The following is a 19,959-nucleotide window of genomic DNA, read 5'->3' as shown; positions in this document are numbered from 1 at the left end:
GATTGTACTGTCCAGAGGTTTATGGTGGAACCACTTTTAACCTTCTACACCAGAACAACAGGTGTAATCATCAGAAATTATGCAGTTCAAATACATCATTGCTTTTGCTTTCCAGTGAATATAAGCTCAGTCAGAGAGGCGATGTTCAGCTGTCCACCTTGTATATGCTAAACACATTAACAAGGCTAGTACTATGGAGACTTACAGTCAGGACTTTTGAGTCAAACAACCCAGCTTTAAACCTTAGCTCTAACACTTTTTAGCTGTGCAGACTAGGGCAAGTTCTTGAACTGCACTAAACCTTAGCTTCCTCATTTGTAAACTGAAGATAACAATAGATTCTGGATCATAGGATTGAATCATAATCAGATGAGATAGTACATGGACAGAGCTGAGGCTAATAGCCAGGAATAAAGATTAGCATCATTATTTGTATCAGAAGGATTCACTGCAGGAAATGACAATTGCCAAATTCCTCCATTAGATCAGTGGTTTTCCATGCTTTCTTGTTTAAGATGTAACATTTTTGTTCAAGTGCAGAGGCCTGGAATATAGAATAGCACACAGTGGAGTGGTTTGAAGCAGAGAAGAGGGAGAACCTTGCACCATCTTCCCATCTCCAGTGGGTGCCAGGGAGCATCTCTACCACATTCTTAGCATTCAGCTTAAAAGCTTTAATATTAAAAATTATTCTTATGTATTGTAATAGTGTTGTATAGTGACAAGTGGTAGCTACGGTTGTGGTAAGCATAGCATAACGTATAGAGAATCACTGTATGTTACCTGAAACTAATGTAGCATTGTATGTTAACTATTCTCAAGTTAAAAAAAATTATTTTTAAGCTCCAATGTGGACTTTGAACTCATGACCCTGAAATTAAGAGTCCTTTGCTCTACTGAGCCAGGAGCCCCTAAATTTTTTTAAGATTATCCTTATAATGTGAACTGAGATGTTTTGGTCATTTGAATGTGCCATCTATATTCTAGTGCATATAAGAATATCATCCAAGTAGGGAGCCCTGGGTGGCCCAGCAGTTTAGTGCAGCCTTCGGCCCAGGACGTGATCCTGGAGTCCCAGGATCGAGTCCCACATTGGGCTCCCTGCAAGGAGCCTGCTTCTCCCTCTACCTGTGTCTCTCCCTCTCTCTGTGTGTCTCTCAAGAATAAATAAATACATTTTTAAAAAAGAATATCATCCAAAAATTTATTTTATGGTCATATTTTACATTTTACATTTTAAAAATTGTGAGACTAGGGGCACCTGGGTGGCTCTGTCAGTTGAGCAGCTCCCTTGAGCTCAGGTCTTGATCCCAGGATCCTGAAATTAAATTCTGTATGGGACTCTCTGCTCAGCAGGAAGCCTGCTTCTCCCTCTGCCCCTTCCTTTGCTCGTTTTCTCTCTCACTGGCTCACTCCCTCCCCCCTACCCTCTCAAATAAATAAATAAATAAATATCTTTTAAAAGATTAAAATTGTGAGACGAGGGCAATATGTTCATGCATTTCCTTTATAATTAAGAAATGCATCATAGAAATTCAGCATTATTCATTCAGTAATTCCACGAGTATGTATTAAGCATTATTTATACACCAGGCCCTAGTAGGATCTTGCCTTATGCAGAAAAACCAGCGAAAGATATAAAGTTTATTTTGGGTAGAATAGCTGTTTAACTTTTTCGTGACTGAATCTACAGAACTTAGCACATACCTGGCATATAGCACACATTCCATAAATAGTTGTTGAACTGAAAATTTTGAGCTAATGAATGATTGCCGTCTCACTTTAGGAAATGGACCAAGTTTCTGTGGATTTGAGAATTGTTCTTCCATATTGAGAACATGAATCTCCAAGTAGGTTTTAGTTGTGGTACGTAAAACCCAAGTCCTCTTCTCTCCAGAATCAAGTCTTTCTGGGATATTAAGGGAATTTCTAATGGGACTAAGCCCCTCCATTGGCTTGGAAAATTTAATTAGAAAAGGAATGAATACAGAAGATTACCCAGTACATAATAAATCTAGAATCATTGCTGAGGTCCAGGAGATCATGGACAGACATCTAAGAATCCATAAACTGTTCTCCATCAAGTATTGGAAAGATGCAGTTCTCCACATACTTGCGCTATAGGCTGAGTAGATTGACTAGTATACTATGAATATTCAGAAAAACAACTCTCAAAACCAATTTCAACAAATATTTGTTTTAAGCCATATGCCTCAATGTGATTTCTGTATTTTCTTATATTCAAGGGAGAAAAATCTGCTAAGTCTTTCTCAACAGGGCATGGGCTTGCCTTTCCTTTCCAAAATATGGTAAGTTCTTCTCTGTAAAGGAAAAATGAAAGAGCTATGCGTCATATCTACAAAGCAAACAGAAGCTGCCAAACATAATCATTATCAAGATTAAAACCGTCATCATTATCGTTATGTGTTCAATGTTTGCTATGTAGTGAGTAGTCTGTAGCATTAGTTTACAAGTACCCAATTCTATAGGTGAGGGCATGGGACAAGACTACATGAACAGTAAGGGACAGAACTGGAACTCAAAACCACCTGTTTGTATATTCAGGTTCCAAGTGAGAAAGTTCTGGGGCACTAAAATTAATTGAGGGGGAATTTTTAAAAAAAGGTGAATTAAAAAGAGGTGGGAAGGATTTAAATAAAGCAAAAAAGGATGATGCCTGTCCTGTACCTAGTAAATAACAGAGGAGCTGTTACCACCCCAGGCCTGAAGGGTCAACTGCAGGGAGAGAGAGACACACACAGAGAAAAACTATATGGAGAAGGTAACTTCACAGCACCTGTGGCCTTTGCCAGAGGGATGTAACTAATCAGGGGCCATTGGGAAGGATCAAGAGAATAAATACCCAGACCACAGTTTCCTCCCACTCTCTCTTCTGACTGTACGTCTCATTGGCTGCACCTCCCACTGGGATGACATGGGAATATGTTGCTCATTAATGTGGTCATTTAGGTCAACCTTCTGGGTCACAGAGTAGGGGGGATAAGGGGGATCTAGGAGAAGCAGAAGCTGACCAACACAATGTGTTCCTAAAGGGAAGTGCTCTTAACCATACCTATTCTGTCCCTAGATGATTCTCTCCATCCCTCATTAAGCAAATCATCTTTGGTTGCTCTGTGTACTTATGGGCTGAGGACTTAGAGATGAGTAAGATATTATCCTGCCTTCGAAGAGCTTAGATTCATGGCCTTCAGAAAATGGGTCTTAAACATGTTTGATTTGCTATTTTAACTACCATTTTATCTCCCAGGTGGGACTACATTGCCAACCAAATATCCTAACACTCCTCAAATCTTGTCCCACTATATTTCTTAGTTTCCCCTGTTTCCACAAACTTCTCTATGTTTAGCTTCTTTTAGCCAGCCTTGAACTCTAGTGAGGAAAGCTAATGACCTAATAAATAAATATGTTCAAGTGATATTGATTTTATTTTGTCTCATTAGATATTTCAAAAGGAAAAGACACAGCGTTGGAGAAAAATACTCTTTCTCTTACAAGGGAAATAAAAAAGGAAGAGGTTTAGAAAGTCCTTCCCTGACACTGTATACCTGTTTACATTAGAATAAATTGCATTTTCCCCTGGTAAGAGTTGTGCTCAGTCAGAGCAGAGAAACACCATTAAAGATGCCAAGGTTGTTCCATAAGTGGATTGATTGTAAGTGCTCTCATTGCTATAGCTTGAAAGAGTTGAAATTGTTTTGGAAGCAAAATAGAAGAAACTCCGCTAACTCCCTTGGTCCTTTATTAGAATGGCCAGAGTAGTCTTCTTGTCTTTGATTACTTCCCTTCCCCCACAGCAAAGGAGTGATCCTCACAGTGCTGGAATTTTCTTCTCCATGTTTGCTAAATGCTTAGAAAGCTAGCTCTCCCACTGTCTAACCCTGGAGCAGGCAGGCCTGAAAGGATTCCTAATGAGAGGCCAGATGTTTAGGAATAGAAGCAGTATAGAAGAGGAACTGTTACATGCACCAGAAGGTATGTCCACCAAAGGAGAGACAAGCTTTCCAGTTCAAAGAAAAAAAATTTTTTGTTTGAAGTTATCTGAAGGCCATGCTCAGTTGAAAGATCAGAGTTAAAGATTGGACCATATTGGAAATTAGCATTGCTAATGAGATTTTCAGAGACTCACAGATTATTTTAATCTACTTAACCTTCTCTACAAATGCTCAACTTAGAAAACACTGTACTTCTATTTTTAATAGCCTAATAATGGATAAGTGTTATTTTTAAGGCAGAGGCAACAATGTTAATATCACATTTCAAACAAGAACCATCAAAAAATGGCATATGGCTTTATTTTTGTCAGTTCCAATGGCATGTTAGAGAGTGGTATCCAACTGTCTGAACAGTCTGATAAATTGGAAGGTAAGGACAGTCTAAGTGGCTAGCTGACAGGACTACTTCTCTAATGACAAATATACAGTTGAGTATCAAAATAGCAGCTTCTCTTTATGGGCCTAAGTGAACTGAATCCTGGGAACCCAGGTTTCTATAAAACATTTGATCAGTGTGGTTCACAACAGGCGCTCTCCACTATTTTTGACATGACTTCCACTTTAATCAATATGATGCTGAAATCTGCAACGTTTGAAGAGTACTCCCTGAATGAAGCAGTGAAAACAGTTTGTGTCCATTAATATGAATGAATCAGTCACCCTTGTTCACCTGCCCTGCATTTCAAGGTTAAGCTCCTTTTATAAATTTAGATTTCTTTGCCTCTGTTTTTAAGCCTAATTTGTTTTCATGTTGATTTATTCATTTATTTAACATTTGTTTATCTAACACATATCAGTTGAGCACCTGCTATGTGCCAAGTACTCTATTAAATGCCGAAATTATCGTGTTGAGCAAAACAAGTTTCCTACTTCCATAGAGGTTGTCTCCTAGTGAAGAAAGATATTAAAACAATAAATAAACAAGGGCAATATGAAGTACCAAAAAAACATATCTCACACACAATACCAATGACAATTAAAAAAAAAAAAAGAGGATATGTGAAAAGGTGTAGTTGGGAAGAAAGAGAGTTTTTTTTAGGGTAGGGTCAGGAAAGAAGGACCCTCTGAAGAACAGAGTATAAGTAAGAAGAAAATGGGAGAGGAAGAGATAGTAGGCAAAGACCTAAGTAGAGAAGGTTCCAGGCAGAAGGAATAGCAAGTGCAAAAGCATAGAAGGCCAGTGTGGCTGAGGAGTAGAGAGAGAGAGGGTTGGAATTAGATGCAAGCAAAAAGGTATACAGGAGCCAGGACACATAAGGCTTTGCAGCCATAGTAAAGAATTTCAGTTTTACTTTGAGCCTACTGGACAGCTCTTGAAATTTTTCTCAGATGAGTGATATGATTTAATTTATACTTTCAATAGCTCAATGTAGATAATACACAGAGAATGATTTATAAGGATAAGAGTAAAAGGATGACCTGTTGGGGGTCTATTGCATTGGCTCAGGCGAGAGATGATTGGTGGTAAGGTGGTAGCAAGGAAAATGTAGAGAATGTTAATACTTTATTTGACACAAAATATGGGGCCAAAAAAAGGTAACTCAACCATCAAATTTGAATTTTTAGTCTTAGACCCTTATCTAGTCAAAGTGGATCCAGGAAGGCCTTTAGATCATTTGGCGGAAATCTTTCAAACTGTGAGAAAAAGTGAAGCATAGACATATTAGAGGACACAAAGGGTCATCAAACAGACCACCAGAAATCCCAAGACTGAGGCTTATTCCTCCTATCTCCTAGGGTATTAAATAAGGTGGCCAAGTTCATACAAGATCAGCAGAGCCTAGGCATGGGACTTGTCAGCTCAGTGGACCTGTCGACACCAGAGTTCCTGGTCTCTATACTATGAATCTACACAGTGAGAAGAGCTGTGAAATTATTTCAGGGTCTGTGTATCCATATGTGTATACTCATATCCTGTAGGCTAAAGAAATAAAAGTGTAAGTACTGTCCTGTAGTTACTAGAGGGGAGTCATTAACAGCTTGGACTCTGGCATCTGACTAGGTTCAAGTCTTGACTTTAATAATTATTGACTGTGTACCTTTGATTAGGTTACTTAACCCCCATCTTGATTTCCTCTCTGGTAAATTGGAATAAAAATAGTAGCTCTTCCTAGTTTTGTGATGCCCACTTAAGGTAATCCACTTATACAAAAGGGAGGAAAAGGGAAAGGGAAAGGAAGGGAAAGGAAAGGAAGGAAATCTCTTAGAAGATCATCTGACAGCAAATATTCAAGAAATGTTCACTATTATGTGGAAGACAAAACTTTTCTTTTACTTGAAATGGGGCTCTTAATATTCAAAATTGATGAGACTGACTCACTCTCCACCCTGAAGAAACTATTAAATATCATTCTTGATGCAGTGAAACGCTGGGACACTTGCACCCCGATGTTTCTAGCAGCAATGTCCACAATAGCCAAACTGTGGAAGGAGCCTCGGTGTCCATCGAAAGATGAATGGATAAAGAAGATGTGGTTTATGTATACAATGGAATATTACTCAGCCATTAGAAATGACAAATACCCACCATTTGCTTCGACGTGGCTAGAACTGGAGGGTATTATGCTGAGTGAAATAAGTCAATCGGAAAAGGACAAACATTATATGGTCTCACTCATTTGGGGAATATAAAAATTAGTGAAAGGGAATAAAGGGAAAGGAGAGAAAATGAGTGAAAATATCAGTGAGGGTGACAAAACATGAGAGACACCTAACTCTGGGAAATGAACAAGGGATGGTGGAAGGGGAGGTGGGCAGGGGCATGGGGTGACTGGGTGATGGGCACTGAGGGGGGCACTTGATGGGATGAGCACTGGGTGTTATGCTAAATGTTGTCAAATTGAACTCCAATTAAAAAATTAAAAAAATATATATATATTAAAGTGCATGTTATAAGAAAAAAAATGGCATTCTCCCCTCTGGATGTGTGGCCAGAACAGTGACTTCCTTAGCTCTACTCCAACACTGCTCACCAAGCAGTGAACTGTGGCCTTCAGTATCGGGACATTATTCCTTCACTCAATTTTTCATTCATTTATTCAACAATGTTTGCTGGGTGTGAACTTAAATGCCTGGTGGTTCTTAGCCTATTTTGTTCTGCTTCAACTGTGTTCACTTGCTTAATTTACTCCCCTGAGTAACATCCCTCATTGAAATGCAATGATTTTTCAATTGGCAGATGAGGGGTGGTGGCAGAGAGAGTAAGGGGGCGTAAGCTTCCTATCAGAATTTCAAAGGGGCCATGAGTTGTGCACAATTTGAAGCATTCTTAAGTATCCTGAAGGTCTGTGTGTAAGGAACAAGCAGATCAAAGCTGAAGAGAAAGGCAGCTGAAGGATCCTTATTTCAGGTTGTCTGTGTGTAGTTTGGGTTGGAAAGCACTGCCTTAGCCTTTTTCATTAGTTCCCCATATTACTCTAATGACAGCACTGTGAGGTATTAGCACGCCTATTTTACAGCCTGAGGCTCAGAGATCTTAAGAGACTACCCAAGTCACTTGGCTGGTAAGTAGAGGTTCAGGAAGAGACCCCGGGTTGCTTCCTCATCATGTTTTGCTTATCTGTTTGTTTGTTTGGTCCTATAACCTCCCACATGGCCAGCTGCCGTTCCCTGCCCACAAAGTGGTTACTCTGTGTATAGAGAAGGATGAAAGGGAGTCAAAGAGGTAATGGTGATAATGATGTATGATGCAGTGTGGTGGTGGTGCTGTGCGTGTGAGAGATACAGAGACAGAGGGGGTGGGAGCCAGAGAAAGACTCTGGACAAATTCTGAATTAATATCTACCAATAAAAAACATGGCCAGTCAAGGTGAGTTTGGGTCTGGCCATCACCAGTGGCACAAAAGGTGAAACAGAGACACCTGAGCCAGCCTAACACTATTTCTATGCTGAGTGGGGCCTCAAATGGGGAACAGAAAGGGAAGAGGCATAGAGGTCTCTTGGGCCAATGATGAGGTACAGGCCACCAAGAGAAATTGCCCTCAGGAAGCCAGTGTGAGGGGAGCAGGGGAGCTGTGGGCAGCCTCTCCATGAATTCAGTGCCAGTCCCCTCAAAACATGTTGCTTCAGGATGCCATGATTTTGGCCCCTTGAACTAGCCAAGCTCATCTCCTTCCTGCAGAAGCCCGTTCATAGGAAAAGCAAACCCAGGTCATGTTTAAACCTCTGAAGCCTTTTCAGTTTTATAATTTTGCAGAAGGTTTAGGTAACACTCCTGCAACAAATGAGCAACCAAGTTGTAATTTGTCCCTTCCCTTCCCCAGTTGCCAGAGCCAGAAAAGTCTTCCCATACCATCACCTTAATGATTATTTATGGGTGGTGCATGAATTTCTCAAGTGGGTATCATGCATAACATCCAGGCATTTCCATAAAAACGAGGGCAATTTTTTTAAACAAACATATAAACATTTACCTAATCTATGCAAATCTATTCATCAGGATTTTATAAAACCACCACTTCCCACCCACACCCCCAACCCACAAAATCCTGGCTCCTTTTTGTTTCCCAGTTTGTTTCTAAGCGCTATGTTGAGGGAGGAGGGGGCTCCCGGAGTAAAGGGGGAGATGGTGCTCTCTTCATGATGCAGCCTGCTTGCGCACAGCAGCCCCGTGCTTGCAGTTGTGAGCAAAGAGCCAAGTGTGGGAGCTCACCATGATGGTAACCACCTCCCCACAAGGCAGGCAGCCTTTCACCAGAGGGAAGTATCAGGTTGCTGTACTTCGGCTGTGGGTTGTCACTGTCTAATAATATGACCGTTTTGCCATCTCTCTGCAAATAAGGCAGGAGCTGCTACCTGATTGGTATAACATCTCACTTTCCCTCCTCATTGATTTTCTTGTTCTCCTCCTTTGCTTCATAAAAAGAGGGACAAGTGGCTGGTGCTGTGGACAGAGAAGCTTTATTTTTAGTATGAGACAACCTCTATTTTCTTTCAGGAGAGGGAAGTTGGATTATCAATTCTTTTGTAAATGTGTATGGTGATATTTGCTCCGGTAAGTTTTTATATCTCTCTTGATTTACTGCTGGCTGTGGAGATGTGTGTGTATGTGTGTGTGCATGTGTATTTGCATAGGTACATTTAGGCTGCATACTTTTCTCTCCAGATATCATTTTTGAAATCTTACATCTTTTTTTTTTTTTTTACTTTGCTTTCTTATATTTATATTTTTAAGTCAAAGAGGCTGTGCTGTGTGATAATGTGATGCTTACCTTAGTTGTTGAAGGATGTGTCGGGCTTCTTTTAACATAGTAAGGAAACTATTTAAGCAAACTTATTTTGGGCTTTATAAAAATGTAATGTCATTCTACCTCTCCCCTTTGGAGTATTTAATGTCCTAAGTATATTCATTGTGTTACAACCTGCTTGCCATTTTAATGAAAGTTTCTTTGTCAGTGTCAGAACAATAATTTCTTAAACTCCATAAATAGCTACCAAACATTGTATGCAGTGCCGAAAGGGGTGTGCTAATTTCATAAGGTCTTATAAAGATGGAATGAATGAGATGAGTTTCCCTGTAAGATTGGGTACTGGTGCACCTTTAAATGAACTGAATTTATGAAAAGTATTCATGTCATTAAAGTAAATCCTTAGCATTCCGTGAAAAGATGTAATCACAAGTAGCTGTTGCTTCTCTTCTTTCTTTGCACTATGTATTTGTGTCACCATCTGTCAGATGCCCAGCCCTGGCTCTCATGCTTCTGTATCCGAAGCTGATCAAGAGAAAAGTTGCTGTTATTAAGTTCAAACTAGTGCAACATGCCTATCTGGTCACTGCTGCTAGTAATGACTTTTGAATGCATTACCTGGCTAGCTGCGTTTTTCTTTTGTTTCCAGAGATATTAGGAGGTCTGAATTCTTTGTTATTAACTCAGAAGTCTGGGAGAAATTCTGTTAATATAATTACCCTAGACAGAGATAAGATGATTAAGTAATTGCTCCAACGGAAACAAACTGATGCTTTAATTTTCTCTTTATGTTACACAATCAACCAATCGGCACAGACTTTCTCATAGTGAAATGAATTAGAATATATTTGTAATGAAAGTTAAAGGCACCTTTGAATAAAAAGCAAGATGAGGTCTGGCTATATATTTTTTCAAAGATTTTGAAAGTGAAGTTGGGAATGTCATGCATGCCTGGACTTATTAGGCATAGAATCTTCAGAATGGCAATTATTTAGATCCTGCATCATCTAAGGACAATTCATGGAACTAGTAATGAGTGTCTAGGAAATGCACTGATCCTCACTCCTACTTTCTTTGAGGCCTTCTGCTCCTCACACACCCTTTGCATGCTGGAATGAAGTGACTCTGACAAACAGAATTTTAAATTCTGATTAATCTACTTCAGCCTCAAAAATAGTTCAGCCTCAAAAATGCTACAAATCCACATGAACTTCCACTGCTTCTTACTGTGGTCACAGTGTTACTAATAACAGCTTTCAATGCCATAAACCATCGCTGGAACCAAGTGTTCCTTAGCCAACCATTCACTGCAAAACAAACAAAACTTTTATCCTTGGGCTGTTGATATTTACTGCTAAATGAAGCCAAGAGCATTGAACATCCGTCTCCCTCCCCACCCAGCCCCTCTTCCTCCACATCTCTAATGTCTTTTGTCATCCTTCTCCTTTTATGGCTTTAGAATAGGTTATGTACAAAGTTGTTAGCTGAAAATGGAGTTTATTATCATCTGAAGCTGTTCAGTAATATAGATTAATGAAGATGTGAGAGGGATAGCACCCTGCGGGTAAAAGCATCTGTCTTTTCCTCCAGGCTGCCAGTTTACAAAAGTGTTAAGCCTCTAAACATGTTTAGACTCATTGACATCGGAAGGGCAATGAATGGGATATCTATGTCTTAAACAGGTCAGCATCCTTAGTTTGACTTAGGGTTAGTGTGCACAGTCTTTAAAAGCATCACTTCGGATAAGTCCAGAATGTCATCAACAAAAAACTGTTGTAATCTATTCTGAGGAATAAAAATCTGTGCCATGTTGGGGGAAAATAATACAGGGAATGAATGTTTATATCACAATGAGATCACTTATTCTTTTTAGCAAAATAAAGAGTGCAATAGTGGTTTCCACTGAGTAAGTACCTATAGTATGCTTAACTGTGCCAAGCATTTTACACAGCTTGCTTAACCTTTACAACCATTCCACGAGGTAGCTAACACAGCCTCCCTGTTCTACAGATAAGAAACCGGAGGGACATAGGGGAGATATGTAAGTTGTTGAGGCAAGACAGTGATGATGGTGATGATGATAACAATGATGCTGGTGATGGTGATGAAACTCAGAACCAGATATGCTCATTCTAAAGTCATGCTTTTCATGAGTCCCCTGTCAGGGCTTCACTTCATGCAATCTTCAATTGACTCCTAGACTGGAATGATTTCTCAGGACTTGCAATAATACATTGTATTTTCATTACTGTTTTCCCCCTTCCGACCCTACATAACCTCCTTCTACTCAGGCTGTGCTTTTGTGACTCCAAGCTAATTATGTGTTTGAAACTGGAGAATGTATGCTTTATTTCCACTCAACTTGTGCATCCAGAAAGATGTGGACATGACGAAAGGGAGCCAGCCTACGGAGAGATATATGCAGAAGTGGCTAAATTAAGGTAGCTTTTTTAACTGATTAAAAGAAATCCATCCCTTTGACTTTCAATCTCTTGAGTGTAGGGTAAAAATAAAGATGGGATGATAACTTGTAAATATCGGAATTTCAAGTCTGGTTCGTCATTGATGCAAATGTAAAAAGCAGTTGTGACTGACTTGATTTATTTGTAGAGAACTTTGTAGAATTCTCAACTTCCTTTAACTGACTCCAGCATGATTTTCTCTCACTTTTGGCTAGCTAGAAAGGACGGAGGTGGCACTTAAGGTAGAATATTGCAAAGTGTCTATACCACCTGGGTCATTAAAAAACGTACACAGCTGCCGATAAACATGCTGAGGAGCGTGACAAAGTTGAAATCCAGAGTCCCCAAATGTATTCTTTTGCACCTGAGCACTGAGCGTCCCATTTGAAATCCATTTAAGCCAATAAAATTCAGTTGAGTCTTATAGGGGGAAAAATGCAAGTGACATAGAATCAATATGTTTGGAATTTCTCTTCAACTGGCAGTTTTCGGACTGGAGGCAAGGCACATTAGTCATGAGGGGAGTCTGTGAAATGTTTCATTTTATTCCCTCCAGTGAGAGAGAACAGATTATGAATGATGGAAATGTTACTAGAAGATAGAACCCAGTTCAGGACCCCCTTACTATATTTCACCAAAACTCAGAGGGATCTAAAAAAATGAACAAAGAAACCGAACAGCCCACCACAAAATGGAAGCACTAAGAGTTAAAGTTTGACCCACTACATTGACTTCTTGGTCTGATTTGCTGTGTCTAATAAGCAATAGCTTTTGAGCTCTCCACTTCCTACCCTGGTGTAGACACCCAGTTAATTAAAAAGAATTCAGCATATAGCACACAATAAAATGTTTCCAAAATGATAGCCTTTTTGTCGGAGGCAAGCTTGGAACTTATTGATTCTCTATTACTTCTTTTTCTTGCTCTTAAAAAAATAATAATTGGCTGGTTTAATCAGAAAGTGTGGTATTTAGAGCCAGTCAGGATAAAGACATTTAAATCAATCTGCCTTTTCCAACACTATTTATGAGGATTCTAAATATATTAGAGCCATCAAATGAGCACTTTTACTATAACGAAATATGTTATGCTCAGCACAGTGCTCATCAAATACAGGATCTTCCTTAAAACTAAACCTAAAGACAGTTTTATGAAGCGTGTCATATTTCAGTCTCCATCTGCAAGAGACAGCTTTCTTCACAGAGGTGATCAAACCCAAAATAAATAGCAGGAGAGATTGCACTTTATCTTACCTATGTTTCCTTCTGTCTTTTCTTTGGCGATGGATATGTCTACTTAAACATGTTGATCATTAAGAGCTTAAAAATAATCTATTAAGTAAGGAGAAACCAGCTGGTATAGGACATAATGAGAGTTGGAGTAGTCTTGAATTTGTCATCAAACATTCTAAGCTGGTGTACAAACAGAGCTAGTGGTCCTATTCTGTACTTGCATAAGAAAATAGAATCAGTGAAGATTTTTAGCTTGATATGAGTACACGAAGTGTTGAATCCTCTAAAAGAGGTTCTTGGTCATCAGTGTATCTTTAAATGTTTAAAGATTAGGGAGGAGTTGAAAATGGAAACACCTCAGTCTTTCCACTCTGCTGACTAATGGATCTGCATAATTAATATATTTTACAGTGGTCATTTTTTTAACACAGATTCTAGCCAAAAGTACTAATGGAAAATTGTTCTGAGGCAACTTGAAACACATTCCACTACAGTTTCTGGAAAGCTTAGTCCCAACACAGGGCAAACAGTTCACTGTGGAGCTTTGGGTTGGCCAATATAACTGGATAATCATGACGTTATGGTCCTCTGGGGGACTGATGTGTTGAGCAAAAGGACAAAAGGCTTCTATTGATAGTGACCTCTTTAGCCTTGCTTACGGAATCTTTAAATCCTTCCAAATTACCGTACATTGTCTCAGTGTAGACTTTCTGGCAAAGATGTGACAAATATTTCAGGCTTATTTTATTTCTGGTATAATACGGCCTTAAGAATGTTTGCATCTGACACAAATTATTACTGCAAGGACTTCTTAAGTCACCATATTGACATCTGCCTCTCATTGATGAACCCATATGTCTTTATCTAGTTTTGGATCTCCATAACAGAGAAAAGTGGATACAATTTTTCAAAATCTATGGCATTCAAATTGCCTTCCTGTGAAATTGGATGTTGAGACTTAACATTTTTTTTTAATTGAAAACTTAAAAGAAATTATTTGGGAGGCAGATTTGAGAGTAAGGTTGGAACACTGACTTCACTAGGCCCTCCTTTCATTCATCATATATTTAAGGATGCCTGCCATGTGCCAGGCACCAGGCTAGGCATGGGAGATACAGGGATGAACAGGTAATATTTGCACCCCCAGAACTAAATGTCTTTTATTTTCCATTTTTCTCACCTAAACCTAGTTTCTATTTCATGGCCTTGTATGTGTTTCCCTAAAAGCATAATTGAACTGTTTTAGCAAGACATTTGCAAGAAATATATGCTTTTGGTCCTATCTGTTCATGCTCAGAGAAGGAATAAGAATGAATCCATTTATTTACAAATGTGATTACTGTCTGGCTGCCATGGATGGTTTGAAGAGGGTAGCTAGAAGAGTTCATGCAAAGCTTGCGTCTTATAAGCATTATTTATTGCTCTTAGGCATTCTCAGATTTGATAGGCTATACTTATTCTTGCCTAGTTTTGGGGGTGGAAAGAAAGGGAAGAAGCTTTGACAGGGCAAGAAAATAAAGAAGATGAAGCATAAACTGAAAGGATACTGAGAAGAACTAAGATTTTCCATGGCCATCTAAATTAGATTCAACTTGCATTATCTGGTTCCCTGTGGATGTTCCATTTCCTTGTTCATCTACTCAACAAATGTAGATAGATAGATAGATAGATAGATAGATAGATAGATAGATAGACAGATAGAGTCCACTTTATACCAAGTACAGTGCTAAATGCTAAGGCACAGGAATAAACAAGATATACTGATTTCTTAACTCATGCCACTTCTAGTAAGCCAGGATTTCTCAGCCTCAACACTATTAACATTTTGGCCCAGAAAATTCACTGTTGTTGAGGGCTGTTTTAATGCATTGCAGATTGTTTAGCACCATGCCTGGCCTCTATCCACTAGATGTCAGTAACAACCACCCCCTCCCCTACCCCCACCAAATTGCAGCAACCAAAATTATCTTTAGACAATGCCTAATAATTCCTGGTTTAGAACCACTAAGTGAGAAACCTAGTGATCATTAGTGACCAAAACTTCCATTTCACGTCTATTTTTCTTATTTTCAAATGTTTTGCTTCATGTTTAACCCCAAGGTTTTTTTTGTTTTGTTTTTTAAAGATTTTATTTATTTATTCATGAGAAACACAAAGAGGAGAGAGAGAGAGAGAGAGAGAGAGAGAGGCAGAGACACAGGCAGAGGGAGAAGCAGGCTCCACGCAGGGAGCCCAACGTGGGACCTGACCAGGATCATGCCCTGGGCTGAAGGCGGCGCCAAACCGCTGAGCCACCTGGGCTGCCCAACCCCAAGGTTTTTATGCAGTTTTTCCCCAAACATTCTGTATAACTTGCCTAACAAGGACAAATAAGATATCTCTAAGTCTTTTTTATTATTATTATCCATTCTGTGTAACACTTTACCACATTCACTTGACTTACATTGTCTCATTTGCAGCAATCAACAAAGGAGGCAGCATTAAAATATTATAAACTTTTAAAAGATGGGGAAAAACGGACATTGCTATATACCTAAATTCTTGCAATTAATGATGAATAGAACCTGGTTTCACACTCACATACACAACTAAAAATCCAGTGTTTTTTTAAAGAATTATAGTATTTAATAGAAAAAAAGGCAAGTGTATTTAAAGCACACTTTTTCTCTTTGAGGCTATTTTGGAAATAAATGCAGTGTGGTAGTGGATGGGAGGCTATAGATTTGACTCCTTACTTAATATTTATTAGCTGGAAAGTTTGGGATAGTCCATTTACACTCTTAGAATTTCTTTGGTAGTTCAGGGAATACAGAGTGATACATTGCAAAAGCCACAGGAAGCCCTAGAGATCAGTCTGACAGAGTAGATAGAGCCCAGCTTTTGAAGTCAGATGGACCTACCATATGAGTCAGCATCCCAGCAGGAAAAGATGACACCCTCAAAACATCTGACGTCTTCCTGATGACTGTAAAATACTAAAACTTAATTTCTTTAAGTCTGAAAATTGAAGCCCCAAGAGGTGAAGTGAGTTTCTCAAGACCTTGTGGTGAATTTGGTACAGAAGAAAGACAAAAGCAGAGCTTAATGTCCTTCTACACAAATGACCTGAAAAATCATTTCAAATGAAGAAAGGCCAACTCACAGATTTGGCATACACCAGAAATGTACATGTTCTGGGTTACGGCCAGATGTTCCAGGTGCCTGAGATAGGTCCCTAGCTGTTTTAATTGAGTATACCCAAGAATCATTGGGGTGAGTTTAACCTCGTTTCTAGCTTCATTAGAATCTAGAGGCATGGAGTATCTTGATGGATCTTAGAAGAGTGAAAGATGCTAAGAACACATGAAAGGCAAGTGGCACTTTGCCATGGTGCTCATCACATATGCTTCTGAGCTTGAATAGATTCATGGCTTTCCTAGGAGAAGGGCTCATATTGTATCTGTGCCCTTAACCTTGTTAAAAGGTGTAAGTTTTGAGACACTTGGTGCATTTGCCAAGATAAAAGACTTTCTAAGTATACGGTTCTGGCAGAAAGCCCATAAGAAAACTGCCTCTGCCTACACTATCTTAGAGAACTGATTTGGAGTGAGGGGAAAACCATCCAAATCCTGGCTCTGCCATTTTTCCTCATGCATGGCTTTAGACCATTCATTTGCCTGCTCTGGGCTTCAATCTCTTCATCTCTAAAAGGTAATTAATGCTTCCTCTCCCTAGAGTTGCAGAAAGGATCGCTGTCATAGAAGATAGAGGAAAGCCTCATAAGACAGTGCAGGCCTAGACACTATTGTGCTTATCTATTGTCACTATTGTGCTTATCTATTGTCACTATTGTCACTGTCATTATTTCCTTCCTTGTACAGAGGTCATTGTGCCATTGTTTTTCACTCCATGCCCGATGAGCGCTTGAGGTTAGGAAAAGTGTTTCCCCAGTCTACCAGGAAGATGGCTGCAGTTGTGGGATGTGTCTAGAGTTGTCTGGGAGTACTTTGATGGGCAATTCCATCTCAAAGGGAGATTTGTGTCCATATTATAAATTTCAAAAACAAAAAAACAAAAACAAAAAATAAATAAATAATGAAAAAAATAAAAATAAAAAAATTAATTGCAGAGACAGTATCATCACTGAAGAATAACTATAATAAAGCCAAACACAACATGGGTAAAGCAATTCCCTCTGATCATCTCATCTTTAAAAATGCCCCTGAATTTTCTTTTCTACTCTTTTGGAACCTTTTCAACCTCTTCTGTCCAGGCATAACCCATTTACTATGGTGGGTGGAGGAGAGGGTTGGCATGACCTTTGATGTTGGTGCAACACATTCTAATACTGTGTGACTTTAACCTTCTCTGCTCTCTATATGATCCCAGAAGCTCCTTGGGAGAATTGACAAATGCAGATTTTCTCGTCCTTGAGGACCAAAGCTTAGGGAAAGCCTCTCAATGCCTGCCCTGGGTTCCTTGTTAGCCCCCAAAGTAGGAAATTCAAAGGTTTCTCATTTCTCATATTTTATTTACCTCAAAGCACCTCCCAGCACATCTGATCAGAAACCTCAGTTAGCTCAGATTTTTTTCCAAGACAATTATCTGCTGGCAGTCCTTCCCCAGACTCATTTCCCTCAGCTCACTTTTTCACTCCAGCCTGGCATTCATAAACTCCTCATCCTCTGAGGAATTTGGAAAACACTTCCTCCAAACTACTCCAGACAAGTTTCCCAAGATAATTCTTTTCCCCCTCTCCCACTGCCTTTATCCTCTAGAAGAGTGTTCCTCAAACTTTTTCCTGTGAATCCCTTCTGGAAGACAAGGATGTTTTCTTATTCCTTTACTCATTCACTTGTTCATACATTCTTTCATTTATGCAATCTACTGCATCTATCAAGTAGTGATGCTGTGCCAGGCTCAATTTTAAAATTTGGGATACACAGAGGCACTTTGCTGGCTTAGCTGTACAGCATGCAACTCTTGATCTTGAGGTCAAGGGTGCAAGTCCCAGGCTGGGTGTAGAGATAACTTAAAATCTTAAAAAAAAATTAGGGATACAGAGGTGACTAAAAGAGATGTAGTCCCTATTCTCCTAAGATTTACAGTCTAACGGGAGAAGAATCAATTTAAAAATCCTTCAAAAGTGATTTAATTACCATTGTAGTAAGTGCTAAAAGCTAAACCATCTTGGGTACTAATTATGTGACAGGCACAACTCCAAGTGTTTTATGCATATTAATTCACTTAATCTTCATAGCAACTCTTTGAAGGAGTTAAAAGAAGGAAAGATTGGAGTCCATAAAATCCTGAAGGACATGGATTCCTTTCATTCCTTTCAGGAATATTGAATGAGGGTCACACAACAGGACAACATGCTAAGAGATCATACAGCTGACACTTATGCAGCACTTACTGCATACCCAGCACTGTGCTCTCTACCTCATAGAGTCTGAATCATAACAGCACAATGAGGGATGGCTATTATTATTTTAAAGATGGGGAAAAAGAGATATAGAGCCTGAGTCACTTGTTCAAGGCCATATACTTTATAAGTAGTGATTCTGAAACCTGGGCCTAAGCTGTAAGACACCATGTTAACCTGGAAAAAGCTGATTAGAACACTCCTCATTTGGTTCATATCCTGGAAAATGCTAGTAAAATGGGGGAAAAGAGGATCCTTTTAATCTGTATCCGAGTAGGAACAGCAATGATCTTTATTAGAATGAAATGGAACTTGGTGGGCCTAGGAATGTGGAATCCTTAGCCTTTGAGCATATTTCAAGGGTTAACTGAGACCAGCAGAATTGCCTGGGAGCTTCTTGGATGTGCAGAATATTGGGCTCCACCCCAGATCCACTGAGTATCAGAATCTACATTTAATGACTTCTAGCAGATTCACATGCACAGTTCAGTTTTAGAAACTCAGTTGTAGAACAAGTTAAAAGATTGGGCTTCCAGCTCTGGTTTTGATGCCAACTGACCAATTATTTGAGCTCCCAGATTTTCTTTGTTCAGCCTCTTCAGTGGGGATGACCTCAACCTTCCTCATGGATGACATCAAGGGTCACCTCCCCACTACCCCCTGCCAGAAGAACCTGGAGCCATTGGGAAAAAAGACTGTAGAAATTCTGAGTCTCTTTTACTCCAGAATATTTTTCTTCTAGTGTGGTCCATGTTCCATCTACATCAGAATCATCTGGAGAATTTATTATAAATGATGTTTAGATTAAAAGTAGACTTCCCAGAACAGCAATAAATGCCAAAATATAGTATAATGTCTTTTACACTAAGAACAGATTAAAATTGAAAAATTCTTCTTACAGTATCCACAATGAGAGATGCAATAAAAACATTATCAAACAAATATTAAATCACATTTAATTTTTACCTTTAATTAATCCCTCTCAGTGCGGAATGTATACTTTGGATCTATTCAAACGTTAGGTGCAAATTCTGACTCCCTTTCCCCACTGTGTGACTTTTAATCTAGTGATTTACATTTCTTAAACCCCAGTTTTCTCATCTGCAAAGTGAGGAAATAATTTTCACTATGGAGGAAGGAGGGCTGTTGTGAGGTTTCAATAGTATGTATAAGTATGTGGTACCTAGTACTAAACTAAATAAATCATAAGAGTTATTATTGGTTGTCAAACAAAATGAAATTTCACAAAGTTAATCTCAAATTATCTATAATATCATGACATAATTTTGAAATTAAAATTTGGTTGCTACAAATATAAGGCTACTTTGAAAATTTTAGAAGTGATGTTTAACTTAATTTAGCATGTGTATCTTATCATTTCATTCATTCATTCATTCATATTTAGTCATTCAATACATGTTGCTTAAGATTCTACTAAATGCATGGACTTTTCCCAGGCATTGGAAATGCAGAAGTGTTATATGTTACTCAGATGGTTGAGATGGGGGGGGAGCAATAAGGCAATAAACAAATAATACAAAATGTTAGATCATGGTAAGAACTATAGAGAAATATAAATCAGGCAGAGGGAACCTAATTCTTTCAAACACATATTTTTATGAATTAAATTAAACAGTAAATTTATTAAAAGAAACATATAGCAA

At 38.9% G+C, this 19,959-nt stretch overlaps 1 protein-coding gene across 2 annotated transcripts in view; it reads left to right on the top strand.

Moving 5' to 3' along the window:
• Positions 1-19,959, top strand: part of SYNPR (synaptoporin) — a 290,191-nt gene that overhangs the window by 138,813 nt on the left and 131,419 nt on the right. The window contains exon 1 of one of the 2 annotated variants that reach the window (XM_035703529.2): positions 8,564-9,006. The exons of the other annotated variant lie outside the window; for it this stretch is intronic. Coding sequence (XP_035559422.1) covers positions 8,983-9,006 — 24 coding nt within the window. The 5' untranslated portion in view covers positions 8,564-8,982. Of the gene's footprint in view, positions 1-8,563; positions 9,007-19,959 lie in introns of those variants that run through there. 2 annotated transcript variants of the gene reach the window in all.

The sequence above is a fragment of the Canis lupus genome, chromosome 20, assembly GCF_003254725.2.
Source record: "Canis lupus dingo isolate Sandy chromosome 20, ASM325472v2, whole genome shotgun sequence".
Taxonomy (NCBI): Eukaryota; Metazoa; Chordata; class Mammalia; order Carnivora; family Canidae; genus Canis; species Canis lupus.
This window is presented reverse-complemented; position numbering and strand designations above follow the sequence as displayed.